The sequence below is a fragment of the Daktulosphaira vitifoliae genome, unplaced genomic scaffold (assembly GCF_025091365.1).
Source record: "Daktulosphaira vitifoliae isolate Bord-2020 unplaced genomic scaffold, ASM2509136v1 Scaffold_3, whole genome shotgun sequence".
In the NCBI taxonomy this organism is placed as follows: domain Eukaryota; kingdom Metazoa; phylum Arthropoda; class Insecta; order Hemiptera; family Phylloxeridae; genus Daktulosphaira; species Daktulosphaira vitifoliae.
Window position 1 is genome coordinate 20,068,299 of NW_026099574.1, and position 22,751 is coordinate 20,091,049.

The 22,751-nt window shown below is 23.0% G+C and overlaps 1 protein-coding gene across 6 annotated transcripts in view; it reads left to right on the forward strand.

Annotated features, from left to right (window-relative positions):
* LOC126901604 (protein kinase C, brain isozyme) overlaps positions 1-22,751 on the forward strand; it is a 72,055-nt gene that overhangs the window by 43,304 nt on the left and 6,000 nt on the right. For 3 of the 6 annotated variants that reach the window (XM_050678193.1, XM_050678192.1, XM_050678197.1), the window contains 5 exons: positions 7-33; positions 6,120-6,251; positions 6,318-6,491; positions 21,882-21,973; positions 22,042-22,243. In XM_050678193.1, coding sequence (XP_050534150.1) covers positions 7-33; positions 6,120-6,251; positions 6,318-6,491; positions 21,882-21,973; positions 22,042-22,243 — 627 coding nt within the window. Of the gene's footprint in view, positions 1-6; positions 34-3,573; positions 3,595-6,119; positions 6,252-6,317; positions 6,492-21,881; positions 21,974-22,041; positions 22,244-22,751 lie in introns of all 6 variants that reach the window. The other 3 variants (XM_050678196.1, XM_050678195.1, XM_050678194.1) reach the window with 2 other exon arrangements.

Genomic DNA, 22,751 nt, shown 5'->3' on the forward strand with positions numbered 1-22,751 from the left:
ATGCAGGGCTCGAAAACTCAAAGTCGAATTTCGGTTTGTTGTATACGTTTCTTTAAAAATATATTTTTTTTAATTGCCTCGTAGAACAGTAAATTAGTTTGCATGTTCAAATCTTAATAGTAGGAATCGTATCTTTTTTTTAGTAAATCTGTTAAATTTGCGTAAATTTAAGTAACATCTAATTTATAGAACTTTTACAGAAATAAGATTCAATAATATTACTAAAATGATAAAAAATTTATGTTAAATATTACTTTACATGACGTAAATTTATTTAAGTTCATCCGATAAATTATTGTAAATGATTAAAATTGATATAGTTTAATAATTAGCAAATCAATTTTTGTCTGTCTAACTCGTCAGAGATTTCGTTGACATATGTTTAAATTCAACAATTTTCTTATTGAGTAATGATGACAAATTCTTAACTTAATTATACGTCCGATAACTTAGTGGTTTTTCAAACATCACGTACGTAGTGCTTAGAAGCGAAATGTTGACTATATAATTTGCATTCAACCAGTGTATATATGGAGATAAGGTTGTTTAAAAGTTGTAACATTAAAAAAGTAGGTCACATAATAAACTGAACTTTCGTGTTTTATTCAAAATACTGTAGTCAATTTTATTTAAAACTAGCAGTTAACCAAAATACGTTGCAACGCTAAAAAATGTTTTTTTATAGAGAAAGTTGTTTTAACCAACTCATTAATTAATTGACAATGTTATCTAATATACAAGATAATTAATTTATCATGAGCCTATAAATCTATAAAACTTAATTAATAGTAAGATAAAAATAATATAAAAAGTTTTTTTTTATTTCTTTTAAGTACATGTTTTTCTCAATTTATTAATTATAAAATATTTTTTATTATTATCTCTTATACTTTATAAGGGTATTCTTTCAAATATTAATGATTATATATATATATGAAGTATTTTTAATTTGAAGACTTTATAATATACTATTAGTAATTATGTAATTACATAATTACTAATAGTTATTATGTGTTTAAAAATGTCGTGATGTGGTGCAGTGGATTATTCAGTTTGGTGCTGTTTGCTGTTAGTTTCCGGATGGGTGACCATTTGGGTGCTTTACAATGACACACCTAACCACCTTTATGACTCACTTAGCCATAAAGAGATTAGGGTCGAAAACCAATGTAAACATTTCTGTCAAATCGTAAGGTAGAATCAACCCTTAAAACTAAGGATATGCTGATAATTTTTTTAATAATGTCTTGTCCTAATATGCAAAGTTTATAAAATGTATTAAATCGAAACCAACCATTAATTTTGTTAATACATTTTTTCTTTTAGTTGGTTAAACAAATTTCGGATAACTTAAAAAAAAATTTTCATAAATTACCAAAATAATATTTTCTAACAATAAATAACTTATATTGTTAAGGAATTTATGCACCTACTATATTTTTTTCCAATTAATGAAAAATAATTATAAGAAATGAAAAGCGAACAAATAATATCTTGCAATTTATAAGAGATGGTAGCGATTTTAAAATTTAAATATATTATGCCCTATCTAATATGTTTGACTTTGGCATCACATTTCACCTCGAACTATTACAATAAAATGTTAATGACTTCTAAAATACTAGTCTAAAAGTTGTTATCGATCAGTCATTTTTTTTTAGATCTATCAAATAAACTAGTTAATTATGTATGTTGCAATTTGTAAAAATGAAATCCTTATAACTTATAAGGTATACAAATTCTTAACGATTGATTAAAAATGTACCTAAACGAAATCAAAAAAAATGTTCAACCTTATTATTATTTTAATATTAATTAAATGGTACATGATAAATGAATCACTATGACATAGTGATATGTACATGGATATACATTGTATATCCATGTACAGATTGGAACAGATATCAACTAACAACTTTTGATCCAATCATCAATCAATTAACTTTTTTTTTTATTTCAAAATTTAAAATAGTTTTTTAGAGCGTCACAACAATTGTGCGCAATTTAAATTAGATAATTTTTTTAAGTATAAACTCATGTGTTATTGTAAAATACAAATAAATGTTCAATCAATTAAGTACAAATTTAAAATCCAAGTGATAGTAGGGTAAAACAATTAAGTCAATATTTCATTTTAACCAACTTCATTTTTCTTTTTAAATTTCACAAATAATATAAGACGTACATAAAATTTATTTAATAATCAAACATGTGTCGACAGAAATAAAAAGCAAAATCTTGATGTATTTAGGTTAACTAGAAATATATAAATGAATTGATAAACAAAAATTTTAAACCTCTTTAACTTCAAAATTTACAATTTGGTCAGTGTCCATCCTGCTCAATGCACTTTTACCATTTTTAATTCAATCTTTGACATTATTAACAGAAATATTTACGATTTGTACTATGTATTTTAACTTTGATCGTTTTTTTTCATACAAAAACAATTTCAAAGTTATATTTTTTTAATTTTTGACTTTGTGTTTAATTGACAATAAATATATTGAAATTATAAATTTTTTACTTAAATGAATAACCTATTCCTAATATCTCAATTGCGCTATTGTGTCGTATATCCGTTTTTAGAGCTTTTCTAAAAAAAATTTAATGAACCAATAACAATTTTAGGACGAGTAATTATTGAGTTACAGGTATTTTAATAAATAGAGTGGGTATGTAGCACGAGTGGAGTATGCATTATAAATATACAACAGTACAAGCATACTCCACTCGCCTTATCTATGTAATAAAAAGTTTGTAACCCCATAATTGCTTGTCTTAAAATTGTTATCGACCCCCATTTATAATTTTTGTACTAAAAACTGGCTATTTTGAAATAAAAAGAAATTTAAAAAAAAACAAATAATAAAAATATATGTATTATATATATTTAATATATATTTAATATATATAATACATTTCCAAAAAATTATAATATTTAATTTAAGTCACTTTCGCTTTTAACTACCTTAATTATTTTTTAACTAATATTATCATTAATAATATTTATTAATTATAATAATAAGTAATAGTAATAAAATGAGTAATAATTTTATTTACTTTCAAATAGTTACCGTTTTTAATTAATTGATTTAGATATTATAGTTTTTAACTGAAAAATATCATGTATTTTTGTTTTTAATTAAATTGTTTTTTTTTCTTCATAGTTTAATATAAAAATAACATTGATATTATTTTTATAATCGAAATTCCGTTTCTCATTTAATACTAAATGAAGAGATAGCATTATGTATTATTCTTGGTATTGTTTGTTATTAGGTTCTATAATTTCCTGCAACTTCAAAGAAATCAATTTAAGAATATTATATTTTTAATAATTTTTAATAATTAACCTTGATAATCAACTTTAAATGAATTTAAACTGTATCAAATTAGGATTATTACTTAGGATTAATTTAATTATTACTTCAGGTGCTATATGGAAACATTTCCAATTAAAAATTGTTTTTTCCTATTTATAAATTTACATCAATAAAAAGACTATTAAAGTTATAAAAATGATATAAGATTCTGTAGTTATTTATTAGTATGTACAATTTTATTTTGCAGATGGAGAATGAAATGTTATGGGTAATATTAAATTAATGTTAATTTTAACTTTTAAAGTTGTTCATTTATTAATTTTTCAGTATAAAAAGTAATAAATTTTTAAGCGTATCCATTTATTCATATATATATATTAACTGGTCTATAGATCAGTTTACCCTTTTTGTTATTATTTAGGACCGTTCTTAAGATTGGCATAGCCCAGTGTTAAAATAACTGTGTATAATCTACAGGTTTTTTTTTATTAATGCGTGACCCTTGTTTAACACACATGTGATTTTTACTAAAGATTTTTTTAACATAATGTACTCATATTTTTGGTCAAAATCCATGTTTTTGTTTTGCTTTTAAAAATTACTTTTAACAGATAGAGTAACACAACAAGATTGGTATCTTAAAATACCAATAACTTCAATAACCACTCTTCATTACACTCATCAAAAAATATGATTAGAAACTTTAAATTCATTTTGCTTTATTAAAAAAGTTGTTATCTTACTAATTAAACTAATAAATTTTATCTAGGTTAAATACATTTTTATTTATAGATATTTTTTAACAGAATTGTGAAAAACTTTGTTATTGCTACCCATTAAAACGTGCCCATTTTTTGTTTAATTTTTTTAAAAACATAATAAGATATTATATTAAATAGATTTTTATTAAAAATTGTTATATATATATGAAAATATTATAATATAATGTACAGAATGAGCAAAAAGTAAGGTAACAGATCAATTATTACAAACAATAGAAAATAAATGTTAGTTTGTACGTCTTTTATATTTTTCAAAATGTTTGCCCTTAACTTGTCTTTATATATGCAGGTTTCTTAGATCTAATTAACAACGTTTATTCATTTTGATCCAATTAGAATTTCTTATTGAAATGATTTTTTTTTTTATTATTATTGCTTCCTTAGACTACATTAAAAACACATTGTTCATTATTTATCTCCAAGAGCAAAAAATTAAAAATAACATTTTTTCAAAATTTAAAAAAAAAAATTTTCATTTTATATCAACAATTTTGATTACTCGATAACAATTTTTGAGAACGAGTAATTGTGCACGAGGAATTATATGTACATCATTATGTGCTTCACTCACCAGCGTTCCACACTCACTCTATGTATAAAAATGATTGTAACTCAATAAGACCTTGTTCTCAAATTGTTATCAACTTATTAAAATTTATTTATAATTTCAAAAAATTGGAGTTAATTAAATAAAACCATATTTGCTGTAAAAAAAATGATGAAATTACGGTAATTTTTGATATTTTTGAACAACTTTTTTAATACTTATTTATTTGTATAAATTAATGATCACTGAGATAGTATTTTTTAAGAAATTATTAATATAAACATGATAAAAAAAATTAAAAAACAAAATAATTATACCACGAGTTACGAGTTAAACTTTTCTACGTTGCTAATAACCGAGTGCGTTACCTTACTTCTCAAATTAAAGATAGTAATTTTGTTAAAAGATATAAATTGACACTTATTTAATTGTTTATTGATTTATCTATAATTTTCATAGTAAATTTCAGTGTTAAACTTTTTAGATCACACGTTCAAACTTTAACCTCTTTTCTTATCGTGCTTTTCATATTTGTAAATATTTATGTGAAGTTGTAGTTTTATTAAGGTATAGTACTTTTATTTTATGTGTATTTTCCATATTAGAAATTATGCAAGTAAAGTTTCGGTAGCTCAAAAAATTGGACATTTACATTTGTATTCAGTTTTTATGTTATTTCTTTACCGGAAAACGAAAGTAATAATTATTTCAATTAATTAAGAAACGTGATTAAAAGTCCTTGATAATTTTCATCTCATAATGGTTGATGTTAAACTATATTAAAAGATTAGTTTTTAACTAAAGTATATAATTTTCATTTAATTGCTAAACGCAAAAAACATCGTTATTGGCAAAGAATTTGAAGAACTTGAGTTTTTAAAAAAATTTGTTGTTTTTATCTTACTCAAACATAACATTATATAACTACCAAATAAAAAAACTTTGATGTTTTATTAACATTTGAATAATTTATTTGTAGTAAATTATTAACAATTATTACAATTTAAATTTGCTAAAAGTTAAAATTACATTTTGAATTATCTTAGTCCATTGAAAAAAATTATCAATGTCATATTTTTTGTTTTTTTTTTTTACGTTTTTATGTGTACCTTAAAAAATCCTTAAAGATGGTTTTATAATAATAACTTAATACAAAAGCTATACGACAAATTGAGTTGTATACTTGTGATATATTTTAAAAAGTATTAAGTTACAGTGGGAATTTTTAGCTTTGTAAATATTTATATCATTCATTTAGAAAAGAAAGAAAAATTAAAATTTCGTGTTGTACTTACGAATCTATATTATCTGTATTATTTGAATTGGCTTAACGATTTAGAAAATATATTTTATTATGTTAAATTAGCTGCTTAGTATTTGTAAATTTTAATTCATTATATTTAATCAAAATGCCACTATCATTTTACCCAATATTGATTTTAATATATGCTCATGTGTTTTTAGAAAACTTCTATTACATGTAGAAAACCAATGGTACCAGATAAAGATGTGCCACATAATATGGGCAAAAAAGATGTCATAAGAGCATCAGATTTCAATTTCTTGCAAGTACTTGGAAAAGGCAGTTTTGGAAAAGTAATAGTGTTTAAGTTTATTTTTTTATTGGATATTTAATATACGTATTGTATGTTTTCTGTCAAGGTAATGTTAGCTGAGAGAAAAGGAACAGACGAGTTGTATGCAATTAAAATCCTAAAGAAGGATATAATTATTCAGGATGATGATGTCGAGTGCACAATGGTTGAAAAGCGGGTTTTAGCATTGTCAAGCAAACCACCATTCCTCGTTCAGCTTCATTCTTGTTTTCAAACAATGGTGAGTTGTATGCTTAATATTGTTGACTTTGCTAACTTACTTTATTATTTTATACTTTAACTGTATTAAAATTATAAAGTAATGAAGTATTCCATCAGGCTATCGTTCTGATATAACTTATTTATTACTTAACGACAGAAAACTTTATTTTATATAAAATTTTTTGAATGAAAAATTATAAAAACCACTAATAGAAAAAGTTAATTTTATTTTTTAATTAAGTAGTATTTTTATTTGTAGCACAATATATAAAATAATAATAAACCTCATTTAATTCATTAAAGTGTAATTTTCGTTTTAAACTAGGTTTTTATATAATATTATTGATGACTATACTAAAAATTTAGGTTGTATTTAAAATAATACAGAAAAGGGCTAACAAAATGTTTGAGATAAACAGACGTTTTTTATTTCGTTATGGAAATAAGTAGAACAATAATATAACTGAGAAACTATTTCCTTCAATAAAACATTATGAAGTTAGTCGTTTTGAATTATATGCGAGTAAAAAAAATATAATAAACGCTATAGATTATGAAAGAATTATTTCCTAGGATTTGTCTGCATATAATATCAAAATATGTTATAAAAAGATCTCCTGTGGGTATATATTAAAATAAATTTACTAACCAAGACTATGTATAAGAAATTCTTAGATAATTCACGTTTTTATAAAGCGACGTGTTTCAAAAGAATTCTGACGTCCCAAAATATTTTTAACTGGTAAAAAGTTTTAAAAAACGTTTAGTACTTCAGAAATGACTGTAAGAAATTTGATTTATTGCTATTGTTTATTCTTTCAAATCCATTAAAATTTTTGAAATTACAATAAAATATAGTTCTAGCGTAGCTTTAAAAAATATATAAAAAGAAATAAATGATAAAAAGAACACAAACTTCTCTTATACATTTTAATATTCGTATATTTATTATTTATTTTAGTTCTAAATTAAATGTTTAAATTGTAAGGTCAATAAAGGAATTATTGACTTTTCTTTTGTAAAATAAAATAATTTTCATGGTAAAAAACTGAGCTTATGCATATTTTAATAGTTAATAATTTACTAAAATTAAATGCATTGAACAAAAAATCAAAAATTCTATGCGTAAAACTAACTGGCAGTAGATTCTAAATAGACATTTTCACTGATTCCTAATCTAGCATCGTAAAGATCTGGTTGGCTTTAGTTTTTGACATATTCACTAATTTTTTTACACTAATTAACGGATATTATGCAGTTATAAAACATTTTTTATTTTTAAACATAAATATATTATATTTAAAATGTACATGTAAAAGTTTATACCATGTTACAACATGTTTAAACTATAAATTTAAATCTTCAAAATTGATTTTGTAAGTAATTTTTCAAAAAACAAAGTTTTATTATAATTATAATCATAGCTATAACTTTTCTTGCCTTAATGTACAATTACTAAATTATAACCAATTTATAAAAAATTAAATCCATATTTCAAATAATACTAATTTTATGTTTCTAGTATTATTAAATAATTATATAATTGATAATAATAATAAAAAATACGAAAAGCATGAAATTTTGCTAATCACTTTTTTTTACCAAAGTTCTTTGAAACTTTATCATAAATTCAATTTATTAAAATTTATGTATGCTATTGTATACTTTTTAACGATGAAAAAATGATAAAAAAGATTCATAAATGAAAGTAACCAAATTACAGTTTAAAAACAAATTAAACCAAGTGATATGTGCTATTGCATTTCGTGATTCATAGTATTTATTTTCATCAATAGTATTGGTTAAACCTTTAATTTTTATTTTTATACACAAAAATAAAATAACGTTTTATTAATTCGTTTAAATATAATACTGGATTTTTTGGAATTATTAATTGTATTTTGAGAAGGAATAGCAAATAAAAATGTTTACTTTAATAAGATATTTGATTATATATTTTGTGGTAGTTTTGACACCTTTACATTGAAAGTTGTAGTGAATTGTGTTTTATTAAGATTGCAAAAAAAATCGAAACACATTAAAAATATTAAATCTTTATTATATAACACAGGTCAGGTTATAATATATATATATTAATTTTTATCAAAAGTATACAATTTTTTGGTGTATTACATTAAATTATTTTATTTAATAAGGTTATTTTAGCATCGACGCGAAGCTGAGAAAGTATTAATTTGACTATGATGTATTTTTTTTTTTTTTGTGTCTGTTACCACTTTTTCTCAGATCTCACCGAACCGATTTCTTTAAATGATACGTCAAAAGATCACAAATCGTATCTAGTCGAAGACATTACCCTCAAAAATTGAAAAATTTCCTTCGTACCCCGTAAATGGAGGAAACCTCCAAAAAAATTTCAAGTTTGAAAATCATTAATTTTTGATATTTTTTAAATTTTTTTACTTAAAATAGCCATAACTTTTTTTAAAATAACCAAATCAATATAATTTTTTTTTTTTAAATACCTTAGACATTTACCTATTATTTGATATATTTTAGCTTCAATGCGAAGCTGAGAAAGTATTAATTTTACCATGTGTTTATTTATTAATTTTTTTTTTTATGTCTGTCACTACTTTTTCTCAGCTCTCACTGGACCGATTTCTTTTAACAATACGTCAAAAGATCACAAATTGTATCTTGTTGAAGACATTATCCTTAAAAATTTAAAAATTTTCCCTCGATCCCTGCAAATGGGGGAAATATCCAAAAAAATTACAAATTTAAAAATCGACAAATTTTGTCATTTTTTTCACTTTTTTTTCTTAAAACTTCCATAACTTTTTCAAAAATCAACAAATCAACATAATTTTTTTTTAAACTAAAACCTTAGATATTTCCCTTTCATTTGATATCATTTTTTTGAAAATTTAACACATAACCTGCTCATGGGGGGGGGATTTAAAATTGCAACTTTTTTATAAAAACTAACTTTTTCAACTTAATTTTTGAAAATGTTCCGGAAATACTGCGTCCTTTAAACATATATCAAATTAAAGCTTATTTTATGTACTATAAAATGAAAAAAAAAAATTTGTCCCGACACCTTATCTTCTATGTGCAAATGGCTGTCGAAATTATAAAAAAAATGTAATATTTGCGATAAAAATCACCTTTTATAACGATGTTTTTTGTACTTAAAACTGCCATAACTTTTTCAAATATTAACTAATCAAAATAATATTTCTTTATATTGAAACCTTAGGTAATTTTCTTTCATTTGATATCATTTTTTTTTGAAAATCTAACACTTATTCTGCTCACAGGGGGGATTTAAAATAGCAACTTTTTTACAAAAACTAACTTTTTCAACTTAATTTTTGAAAATGTTCCGGAAATACTGCGTCCTTTAAACATATATCAAATTAAAGCTTATTTTATGTACTATAAAATGAAAAAAAAAATTTGTCCCGACGACCTATCTTCTATGCGCAAATGGCTACCGTATTCAAAAATATACTATTTTTGTATGATAATTATGGGTTTTTATTAAAATTCTGGGTTTTGTATTTTATTTTATTTTAAAATATCTTATTAGGGGAATAAACTGACTTTTATGAATATTATAATATTATAATTTCATTGACATAGAATAAAGTTCATAAGACATATGAAATTATACTTATTAAAAATTTTTTACTTTTTTAAAGTCGAAAAAGTAATTTTTAAATTTGAGTTAGCTTAAATAGCCAATTTTATCTTTCATCAGAAGCAACGAACAGTTGCCAAATGGGTAACACCTTTACCTGTCACGCTTGGGTTACAAGGCTCAAATCCGTCTGAGGCTTTTAATATTTTGCATTTTTTTTTTGAGTTAGAATAGAATTTTCAAATTATTTGATATTTATCTCATTTAGATTCAATAATTTCAATAAATATAAAGGATCTTATCACTATAGTCTCCCCTCGTGAGAAGAAATTTATATTCATGTTAATATTATTTTACTATGTGGTTCTTTTTGTGGCTACGATTTATTTTGCCAACCCTCACTAGACCTACTATTTTCAAGGATACGTCAAATGATTCATTTAAGTTTATGATATTTAAGTTAATGATTATTTTAAATTATTACTCTTAAAAATCAAAAANTTTAAGTTATTACTCTTAAAAATCAAAAAAATATTCCTTATTCAAATAAAAAGTAGCTTAACCAGCTTTTTCCATACAAACAATTAAAATCATTAATTTTTAATATTCTTAAAGTATTTATTGTCGAATTAGAATTTGATATGATAAAAGTATTCAACTACAAAAGTAAATAATTTTACTTTATAATTTATTAATTTTTTAACTCTATTTGTGTGTGCTACTACCAGTCTATAATATGCCAAATTTTTTTGTAATATGTTGCTATATAAATCATAAATTTAAAACAAAAATGATTTTTAGTTTCACCTGAATTTAACGATGGATTTTTACAATTATAATTATTTTTTATAATACAGTCAATTGAGTAAATCTTTTTAACTACTTTGTTTTAATTGGTTCATTTAGTTTAAGTAAATTATTAAAATTAATTAAGTTCTGAATATTTCAATTGCAGAATTTTTTTAAACACCAAAAGTTATTAGGATATGATTACTATTCTTTCTATTTCAGTTATCTATTACGATAAAAATGTAAAAAAATCGAATTTTTCTGACAAATGTACTGTAATTAGTAATTATAAAATTTCCAGATTGCATATTAATCTTAAAAATTTCATTTTTTTCAATTTAATAATGTCAATTTCAAACTTGCAAGTTGAACTATAAGTTATGGTAACAAATTCATTTTTTAGCTTCGATGCGAAGCTGAGAAGGTATTTTTCATTAAAACTTTCACTTTAAAAGACAATAAAAAATAGGTTCAAAATGATTACCTTTAACATATTAAAAATCAAAATCAGTATTAATTTAATACAATTTTTTTTGTTCTTAATTATTTTTTTTTATATGTAAATACTTATTTTTTAATAATAAATAATAATATTAAAACTTAGAAGTAATAGAAAAAGTTTAATTGCACATTTGAAAACATCGCGAAAAGTTTTTGTTTAGTGTATTTATTCATAAGTAACAAAATTTTTTTATTAAAAAGTAATGCATCAATTCCTTTAAATTTGTATACGCATTAAAAGTATATGAATATACAACTCCTTTTTATTTTTATAATATCTCCGTAAAAATTACAATATTATATTATTGAATACCACTTTCATACTCAATTTAATTACTGTAATTATTATGTATTCATATATTATAGTTATAAATCGGGGTAAAATTAAGGGAATAAGTGTTATTGTTGTTTTTGAAATAATCTACCAATTTCATTTTTTTCTATTTAATAATATTTATTTCAAACTTGCAAGTTGAGTTAAAAGTTATGGTAATAAATTCATTTTTTTTTATTAAAACTTTCACTTTAAAGGACAAAAAGAAGTAGGTTCAAAATGATTACTTTTAACATATTGAAAATCGATAATAATTTGAAAATAATTAATTATAAAAATTATATAATATATAATTAAAAGAATTACTAATCTGGATATAATTAAGGAAATAGGAGTTGATGTTGGGTTGGGTTGGTTACATTTTTAACTTTATAATGCTATAACTCATTGAAAAGTGTATGAATCAACACAATTTTTTTATGAGATATAATATTTTTTAATAATCCCTTTTTCATTCGACATACTTTATCTTAATCAGGGTATTAATAAGGAACTAGCAGATCATGTAGCTTTTGTAATTATCCACCAATTTCTTAGAATTAAACACTATCTACAGATTTGCATCGAAGCGTTTCTTATGATAGTGATTTTAATTACTGTCAGATTAAATCTATACTGGACCCAACTATGCAACGTCCCCACTATGCCGCGACTCCACTGTGCTGGGTTTTTTTTTTATAAATCTAATTCTTTATCTGCCCACAGGTAGGCATTCAAAATCACAAATTTTCTACAAAAAATTAACTTTTTCAATATAATTTTTGAAAGTGTTCCGGAAATACTGACACTTTTATAAATATCTTAAATTAAAGCTAATGTAATATACTTTATCATGGAAAAAAAGAGTTTTAATTACAATTAACAATTTTAACTTTATATTTCTATAACTTTTCAAAAACTGTATAGATCAATACAATTATTTCATGATAAGTATTATTTATATATCTCTTTCATTCAACATACTTTTTCATTAATCGGACCTATTCCATTTATACAGAGGTGATTCAAAACTTAAAAATAAATTTATAAAGTTGAACATTTTCAACATGATTTTTTTAAGTGTTCCGGAAATACTGACACATTTATATATTTTTTTTAAATTAAAGCTTATTTAATATACTTTAATATGAACATTAATGATAATAAAAAAAAGTGCGGTTTTTGTAAAAAATTCTTTTTTATATTTTTAATTTTATAATGCTATACATTTTTGAAATAGTATGGATCATTATACTATTTATATACTTCTTTCATTTGACATACTTTTTTTAAAAATCAGATCATTTTCCTTTATATATTAAAAATATATATATATTTATATACTTATAAATTATATAAGTATATATATATATTTATATACTTATAAATTATATAAGTATATATAATATAAATAACACTTATAAATCATAAAACTTGTAATCAGGATTTAAAATGACAACTTTTTCAACTTGACTTTTGAAAATGTTCCTGAAAGTCTGACACTTTTATATATATCTTAAATTAAAGCTTATGTAATATACTTTAAAATGAAAAAAAATAACTTTGGACTTTATTTTGTCTTCACAGTGAAAATTTTAATGTGAAAATTCTCGATTTTATTTTTTACATTTTTAACTTTATAATGCTATAACTTATTGGAAAGTGTATGGATCAATACAATTTTTTTATGAGAAATAATATTTATATCCTTTTTTCATTCGACATACCTTATCTTAATCAGGATATAAATGTAGCTTTTGGAATAATCCGTCAATTTTTTAAAATTAAACACTTTCTAAAGATTTGTATCGAAGCCTTTTTAGCTTCGATGCGAAGCTGAGAAGGTATTGGTTTTAGTATGATGTGTTTTTTTTTTTTTTGTGTGTCTGTTACCCACTTTTTTTCAGCTCTCACCGAACGGATTTCTTTCAACGATACGTCAAAAGATCACAAATCGTATCTAGTCGAAGACATTACCCTCAAAAATTGAAAAATTTCCTTCGTACCCTGTAAATGGGGGAAACCTCCAAAAAAATTACAAATTTAAAAATCGCTAATTTTCGAAATTTTTTCAATTTAATCTGCCATAACTTTTTTAAAAATAACCAAATCAATATAATTTTTTTTTATAGATGCATGATGTATTTAACTATCATTTGGTATAATTTTTATAGATCTGACCCATTTACTTCCCTACGGGGGGGATTCAAAATGAAAACTTTTTCACAAAAAATTAACTTTTTCAACTTGACTTTTGAAAATGTTCTGGAAAGTCTGATACTTTTATATATATCTTAAATTAAAGCTAATGTAATATACTTTATCACGGAAAAAAAAATTTCTGACTTTATTTTATCTTCACGGTGAAAATGGCTACCAAATTCTATTATTGTGTGAAAATTTTCGATTTTATTTTTTACATTTTTAACTTTATAATACTATAACTTTTTTCTGAGAAATAATATTTTTTAATAATCCCTTTTTCATTCAACATACTTTATCTTAATCAGGATATTAATAAGGAACTAGCTGATTATGTAGCTTTTGGAATAATCTACCAATTTTTTAAAATTAAACACTATCTAAAGATTTGCATCGAAGCGTTATTTTTTTGATAGTGATTTTAATCACTGGCAGATGCTTGATGTTTTTACCTATCATTTGGTATATTTTTTTTGTAAATTTGACCCTTTATCTGCCCACAGGGGGGGATTTAAAATGACAACTTTTTCACAAAAAATTAACTTTTGAAAATGTTCCGGAAGGTCTGACACTTTTATATATATCTTAAATTAAAGCTAATGTAATATACTTTATCATGGAAAAAAAGAGTTTTAATTACAATTAACAATTTTAACTTTATATTTCTATAACTTTTCAAAAACTGTATAGATCAATACAATTATTTCATGATAAGTATTATTTATATATCTCTTTCATTCAACATACTTTTTCATTAATCGGACCTATTCCATTTATACAGAGGTGATTCAAAACTTAAAAATAAATTTATAAAGTTGAACATTTTCAACATGATTTTTTTAAGTGTTCCGGAAATACTGACACATTTATATATTTTTTTTAAATTAAAGCTTATTTAATATACTTTAATATGAACATTAATGATAATAAAAAAAAGTGCGGTTTTTGTAAAAAATTCTTTTTTATATTTTTAATTTTATAATGCTATACATTTTTGAAATAGTATGGATCATTATACTATTTATATACTTCTTTCATTTGACATACTTTTTTTAAAAATCAGATCATTTTCCTTTATATATTAAAAATATATATATATTTATATACTTATAAATTATATAAGTATATATATATATTTATATACTTATAAATTATATAAGTATATATAATATAAATAACACTTATAAATCATAAAACTTGTAATCAGGATTTAAAATGACAACTTTTTCAACTTGACTTTTGAAAATGTTCCTGAAAGTCTGACACTTTTATATATATCTTAAATTAAAGCTTATGTAATATACTTTAAAATGAAAAAAAATAACTTTGGACTTTATTTTGTCTTCACAGTGAAAATTTTAATGTGAAAATTCTCGATTTTATTTTTTACATTTTTAACTTTATAATGCTATAACTTATTGGAAAGTGTATGGATCAATACAATTTTTTTATGAGAAATAATATTTATATCCTTTTTTCATTCGACATACCTTATCTTAATCAGGATATAAATGTAGCTTTTGGAATAATCCGTCAATTTTTTAAAATTAAACACTTTCTAAAGATTTGTATCGAAGCCTTTTTAGCTTCGATGCGAAGCTGAGAAGGTATTGGTTTTAGTATGATGTGTTTTTTTTTTTTTTGTGTGTCTGTTACCCACTTTTTTTCAGCTCTCACCGAACGGATTTCTTTCAACGATACGTCAAAAGATCACAAATCGTATCTAGTCGAAGACATTACCCTCAAAAATTGAAAAATTTCCTTCGTACCCTGTAAATGGGGGAAACCTCCAAAAAAATTACAAATTTAAAAATCGCTAATTTTCGAAATTTTTTTATTTTAATCTGCCATAACTTTTTTAAAAATAACCAAATCAATATAATTTTTTTTTATAGATGCATGATGTATTTAACTATCATTTGGTATAATTTTTATAGATCTGACCCATTTACTTCCCTACGGGGGGGATTCAAAATGAAAACTTTTTCACAAAAAATTAACTTTTTCAACTTGACTTTTGAAAATGTTCCGGAAAGTCTGATACTTTTATATATATCTTAAATTAAAGCTAATGTAATATACTTTATCACGGAAAAAAAAATTTCTGACTTTATTTTATCTTCACGGTGAAAATGGCTACCAAATTCTATTATTGTGTGAAAATTTTCGATTTTATTTTTTACATTTTTAACTTTATAATACTATAATTTTTTTCTGAGAAATAATATTTTTTAATAATCCCTTTTTCATTCAACATACTTTATCTTAATCAGGATATTAATAAGGAACTAGCTGATTATGTAGCTTTTGGAATAATCTACCAATTTTTTAAAATTAAACACTATCTAAAGATTTGCATCGAAGCGTTATTTTTTTGATAGTGATTTTAATCACTGGCAGATGCTTGATGTTTTTACCTATCATTTGGTATATTTTTTTTGTAAATTTGACCCTTTATCTGCCCACAGGGGGGGATTTAAAATGACAACTTTTTCACAAAAAATTAACTTTTGAAAATGTTCCGGAAGGTCTGACACTTTTATATATATCTTAAATTTAAGCTAATGTAATATACTTTAATTTGAAAAATAAAAAATTTGACCTCTGGACTTGTTTTCATGGTGAAAATGGCTATCGAATGCTATTTTTGTATGAAAATTCTCGATTTTATAATTTACATTTTTAACTTAATAATGCTATAACTTTTTAAAAAATGTATGGATTAATACAATTTTTTCATGAAAAGTAGTATTCATATACATCTTTCATTGGACATACTTTTTTTTTAATCAGACCATTTCCCTATATGTGGGGGGGCTTAAAGTATAAAAAATGCATATATAAAGTAGAACTTTTTCAACTTAACTTTAAAAAATGTTCCGGAAGGTCTGACACTTTTATATATATCTTAAATTAATGCTAATGTAATATACTTTAATTTTAAAAAAAAAAATTTGACCTCTGGACTTGTCTTCACGGCGAAAATGGCTACCAAATGCTATTTTTGTGTGAAAATTCTCGATTTTGTAGGTTACATTTTTAACTTTATAATGCTATAACTTTATGAGAAATGTATGGATGAACACAATTTTTTTCTGAGAAATAATATTTTTTAATAATCCCTTTTTCATTCAACATACTTTATCTTAATCAGGATATTAATAAGGAACTAGCTGATTATGTAGCTTTTGGAATAATCTACCAATTTTTTAAAATTAAACACTATCTAAAGATTTGCATCGAAGCGTTATTTTTTTGATAGTGATTTTAATCACTGGCAGATGCTTGATGTTTTTACCTATCATTTGGTATATTTTTTTTGTAAATTTGACCCTTTATCTGCCCACAGGGGGGGATTTAAAATGACAACTTTTTCACAAAAAATTAACTTTTGAAAATGTTCCGGAAGGTCTGACACTTTTATATATATCTTAAATTTAAGCTAATGTAATATACTTTAATTTGAAAAATAAAAAATTTGACCTCTGGACTTGTTTTCATGGTGAAAATGGCTATCGAATGCTATTTTTGTATGAAAATTCTCGATTTTATAATTTACATTTTTAACTTAATAATGCTATAACTTTTTAAAAAATGTATGGATTAATACAATTTTTTCATGAAAAGTAGTATTCATATACATCTTTCATTGGACATACTTTTTTTTTAATCAGACCATTTCCCTATATGTGGGGGGGCTTAAAGTATAAAAAATGCATATATAAAGTAGAACTTTTTCAACTTAACTTTAAAAAATGTTCCGGAAGGTCTGACACTTTTATATATATCTTAAATTAATGCTAATGTAATATACTTTAATTTTAAAAAAAAAAATTTTACCTCTGGACTTGTCTTCACGGCGAAAATGGCTACCAAATGCTATTTTTGTGTGAAAATTCTCGATTTTGTATTTTACATTTTTAACTTTATAATGCTATAACTTTATGAGAAATGTATGGATGAACACAATTTTTTTATGAGAAATAATATTTTTTAATAATCCCTTTTTCATTCAACATACTTTATCTTAATCAGGTTATTAATAAAGAACTAGCTGATCATGTAGCTTTTGGAATAATCTACCAATTTTTTAAAATTAAACACTATCGGGTCAATCCATGCCAAATCATCCAGAAGTAGTTGCACGACTACCTCATATTTTTCTTAAATTTTCAGGGTTTATTATTTATGCTATAATTAGATTAAAACAATTTTTTTTTTTTTTTTTTTTATGACCTTCCGATTTTTATGGCTATTTCAATGTAAAAAATGTTAAAAATAGCCAGAACGTTAAAAAACACACAAATTATTCAATATTAACTCAATCGACTTAAAATTTTAGGATTGACCTGATTATAACTTAAAGTTAACATTAAAAAAAAAAAAATTTATGTGAAATTTCAAACTTAAATGACTTTCTAAAAATGGTGCTTTTTTTGAGAAAATTGGCGTTTTTGAGCTCACCTAAAACCATTAAGAAGTTATTATTTTATAGTGATTTTCAAATGTGGTATTGTATAGTATATAATCTATGTTTCAACTAAATTTCAAATATTTAAAACAATTTTCTTGGGATTTAGAGGCCTACAAAGTTAGAAATTTTATAAAAAGACACGTATTCTAGGTGCATTATCTCTGTTGGGGGACCTAATTTCGAAAAATTTTTTTTTAAATTTTTTAGTTATATATCTGCTTAATACACCATAAAAAATGTTGCAACAATTATAAAACGTTAGTTTTTCCAAATATTCACAGATGATTGGATTCTAAAAAAACATAACTTGATCCAGCTAATTTTTGCTGTTTTGTTATAATATTTTTTAAAATAAGAGTTACATACAATAAAATAGTTTTCTTTACTTAAATTCATAAAAAGTTATTTGTTTTATTCGTTTATATATAAGACACGTATTCTAGGTGCATTATCTCTATTGGGGGACCTAATTTCGAAAAAATTTTTTTTTAATTTTTAAGTTATATATCTGCTTAATACACCATAAAAATTTGAAGTTTGAGAAAAAAGTTTAACATTAGAAAAATTTAGCATTAGAAAATCAGTAAAAATCCGTTCAAAATCATGTAATTTAATGATACTTTTTTGTTGTTTTCAAACCATATTTTTATAATTTTTTTATATATTACTGTATATGTAATATATTACAATACAATGTAACTATTATATATTATAATTATTACATATAAACTTTTCTGTAAAAATTGTGTATAGGTTTTATAGGTTGTATTGTGGATATTTTTAATTTTAAATCTAATACTTTGGCGTTGTTTGTCTTTATAGATATCTAATTAGATAATCTTATTCTGATATAGATTAGCAAGATTAATTAAATTTTTAGAAAAAGATCTATACACTGATTTATGACAATCTTCATTTGCTGATCATAATAATGAAGAAGAAAAATTATTATTATTTTTCAGAAAATTATAATTTTGTAGTACATGATGAAATTCAAAGCTTCCATTTGGCTAATAAATAAGCCACTCTTTATCCCTTTGTTTATTTTTATAAAATAGAAAATATAATTAAGTGTCAATGTATATGCATAATTAGTGATCACATGGAACATAATACCGTTGCTGTACATACATTTCAAAATCATCATAGATAATAGATTATCATTAGACATTAGACGGAACATTTTTGTATAAAAAATAAGTTTAAAATATATGTATTATATATGTAACAGTAGTAAAAAAATTCTCAAGAAACGTCTGGAAACATTTAGGAATAATATCTCTATGCAGTCTATACTATTTACTTATTAAACTATGTATAGATAGACTCGTTTCGATAACAACACACTGAATCGATAACAATGCTATATCAGAATAAGATTATCTAATTAGATATCTATAAAGACAAACAACGCCAAAGTATTAGATTTAAAATTAAAAATATCCACAATACAACCTATAAAACCTATACACAATTTTTACAGAAAAGTTTATATGTAATAATTATAATATATAATAGTTACATTGTATTGTAATATATTACATATACAGTAATATATAAAAAAATTATAAAAATATGGTTTGAAAACAACAAAAAAGTATCATTAAATTACATGATTTTGAACGGATTTTTACTGATTTTCTAATGCTAAATTTTTCTAATGTTAAACTTTTTTCTCAAACTTCAAATTTTTATGGTGTATTAAGCAGATATATAACTTAAAAATTAAAAAAAAATTTTTTCGAAATTAGGTCCCCCAATAGAGATAATGCACCTAGAATACGTGTCTTATATATAAACGAATAAAACAAATAACTTTTTATGAATTTAAGTAAAGAAAACTATTTTATTGTATGTAACTCTTATTTTAAAAAATATTATAACAAAACAGCAAAAATTAGCTGGATCAAGTTATGTTTTTTTAGAATCCAATCATCTGTGAATATTTGGAAAAACTAACGTTTTATAATTGTTGCAACATTTCCCGTCGTTCTATTGTCACTTAAACTATTAGTGTATGAACAGATCTTTGCTATTTTATCTAAATCGCCTTATTCAGACGGATGCCTTAATCTGAAGTATAAATTTACTTCTCTCACATTACAAATTTTATTTGTTAGTAATATCTTTAATTAATTATTAATTAAAATTCTTCAATATTTTTATTAAGTGAAAAAATAATTAAATTCCTCTGTGATACTTTTCATTAACTTTAAAAGACAAACCACTTAACATTAGCCTATATATTATTTAATACATTTTCAATTGAAAATAATATTGATTATAATGGCTTGTTTTTAACCGACTCCATTTCAATTATTTTTTCGCGATCAGTTTTATAATAACATTGCCTTATAAAAACTTAAGTAATTGATTGGCAAACATCAAAAACTTTTCAATTAATTCTAAGAAGACATTTTTGTACAGAGTATCTAATTTTAGTATGATATAACTTGAAGATATCATTTATTATTTTAGGTTTTGGTAGTTGTGCATTTGTTGATACTTAAATATTGACATGTGTTAATTGGCTCTTTAAAACATAGGTTAAGACACAGTTTAGACTTAAAACCTCGGTCTAAAACCTAATATTTAATGTTAGTTAATTTAAATAACGATGAGTTTTACTCATAAATTTAAAAGGTTTTTGCAATTTTTTTGTAACATTGATTGCTCAATGCCTAATTAATAATAATTGTTTAGTTTTATTTTTTGTGGAAACATAGAATTTTTTGGACCTTAACGTTTATCTCTATAAATATTGCAATTACAAAAATATTGCATCTAAGAAAATATTTTTAAAAACTTATGCATAAAAAAAGGTAATAATGTATTTTATTAATTTATGTTTTTTATAAGAATTCTCAATAAAATAATTGTAAATATTCTGATGATAATGCATGACTACAGATATTTTCTTTATTTAAAAAATAAATAATAATTACTATCTACTTCCTCCCATACCTTCACTATATTATTTATTATAATTTTTGTTATGTAATAAAGACATTATTATAAATTATTTAATTATTAATTATGATTTTTTCAAGTATTATATTTTTTAATTTTAATTTGTTGTGAAAAAAATTTAACTTTTGTAAAAAAATTATTCTTTGATTTACTTATAAAAAAAAAAAATTGTTACTATTTCATTTAATTACTACTTTTTATCTTTTTTGGTAAAAAATTAACATTTAATTTGTATAATTTGTATTTATATTAAAAGTATAAAATACACTTAATTTATATTCCTTATGGAATTTTACTGATTAATTTGTTTAAATTTCTTAGGGTTGCAGTTTACTTCATTTTATTGGTAATTAAATAAAAATCTTGCTTGTTTGTTCAAAGCTATCAAAGAGAATTCATGAACAAAGCGTTGATACTGTTTTATAAATAAAGGCTAAATACCTATGACAATATTTTAGGTCTCTTGCAGATTTGTAATTGTATATATATATATGTAAAGCATTAACAAGGTATTCATCATACTATATTTATTGGTGTCATTTTTTCATAGGATCGTTTGTATTTTGTAATGGAATACATCAACGGAGGAGACTTAATGTTCCAAATTCAGCAGTGTGGAAAATTCAAAGAACCAGTTGCGGTGTAAGTATATTATATTTTTCTTTTTTCACTTAAATTGTTATTACTATACATATTTATACATATTTTAGATTCTATTCAGCTGAGATCGCTATTGGCCTATTTTATTTGCATCTGAACGGTATCATTTACAGAGATTTAAAGTTAGATAACGTTTTGTTAGATCAAGACGGCCATATCAAGATCGCTGATTTTGGTATGTGCAAAGAAGGTATTATGGGCGATAAGACTACAAAAACATTCTGTGGAACGCCAGATTACATAGCACCTGAGGTAAATTTAATAGTCTTATCAGTGTATAGCTTATTATTTTATTCTGAATTTTACATAGATAAATTAACTGTATTAAGATTATTCGCTTGTGTTTGAAAGTATATAACTATATTTATCCCTTCAACTATTAAAACTGAAGTTATATCCTTAAATTATAATAATTTTTACAGAATAAATTTTAGCTTCGATGCGAAGCGGAGAAGGTATTAATGTTACTATGATGTGTTTTTTTTTTTTTTTTTATGTCTGTTGCCACTTTTTCTCAGCTCTCACTGGACCTATTTCTTTCAAAAATACGTCAAAAGATCACAAATCGTATCTAGTTGAAGACATTACCCTTAAAAATTGAAAAAAAATCCCTCGTTCCCCGCAAATGGGGGAAATATCCAAAAAAAATACAAATTTAAAAATCGCTAATTTTCGAAATTTTTTCACTTTTTTTTCTTAAAACTTCCATAACTTTTTGAAAAATCAACAAATCAACATAATTTTTTTTTATACTAAAACC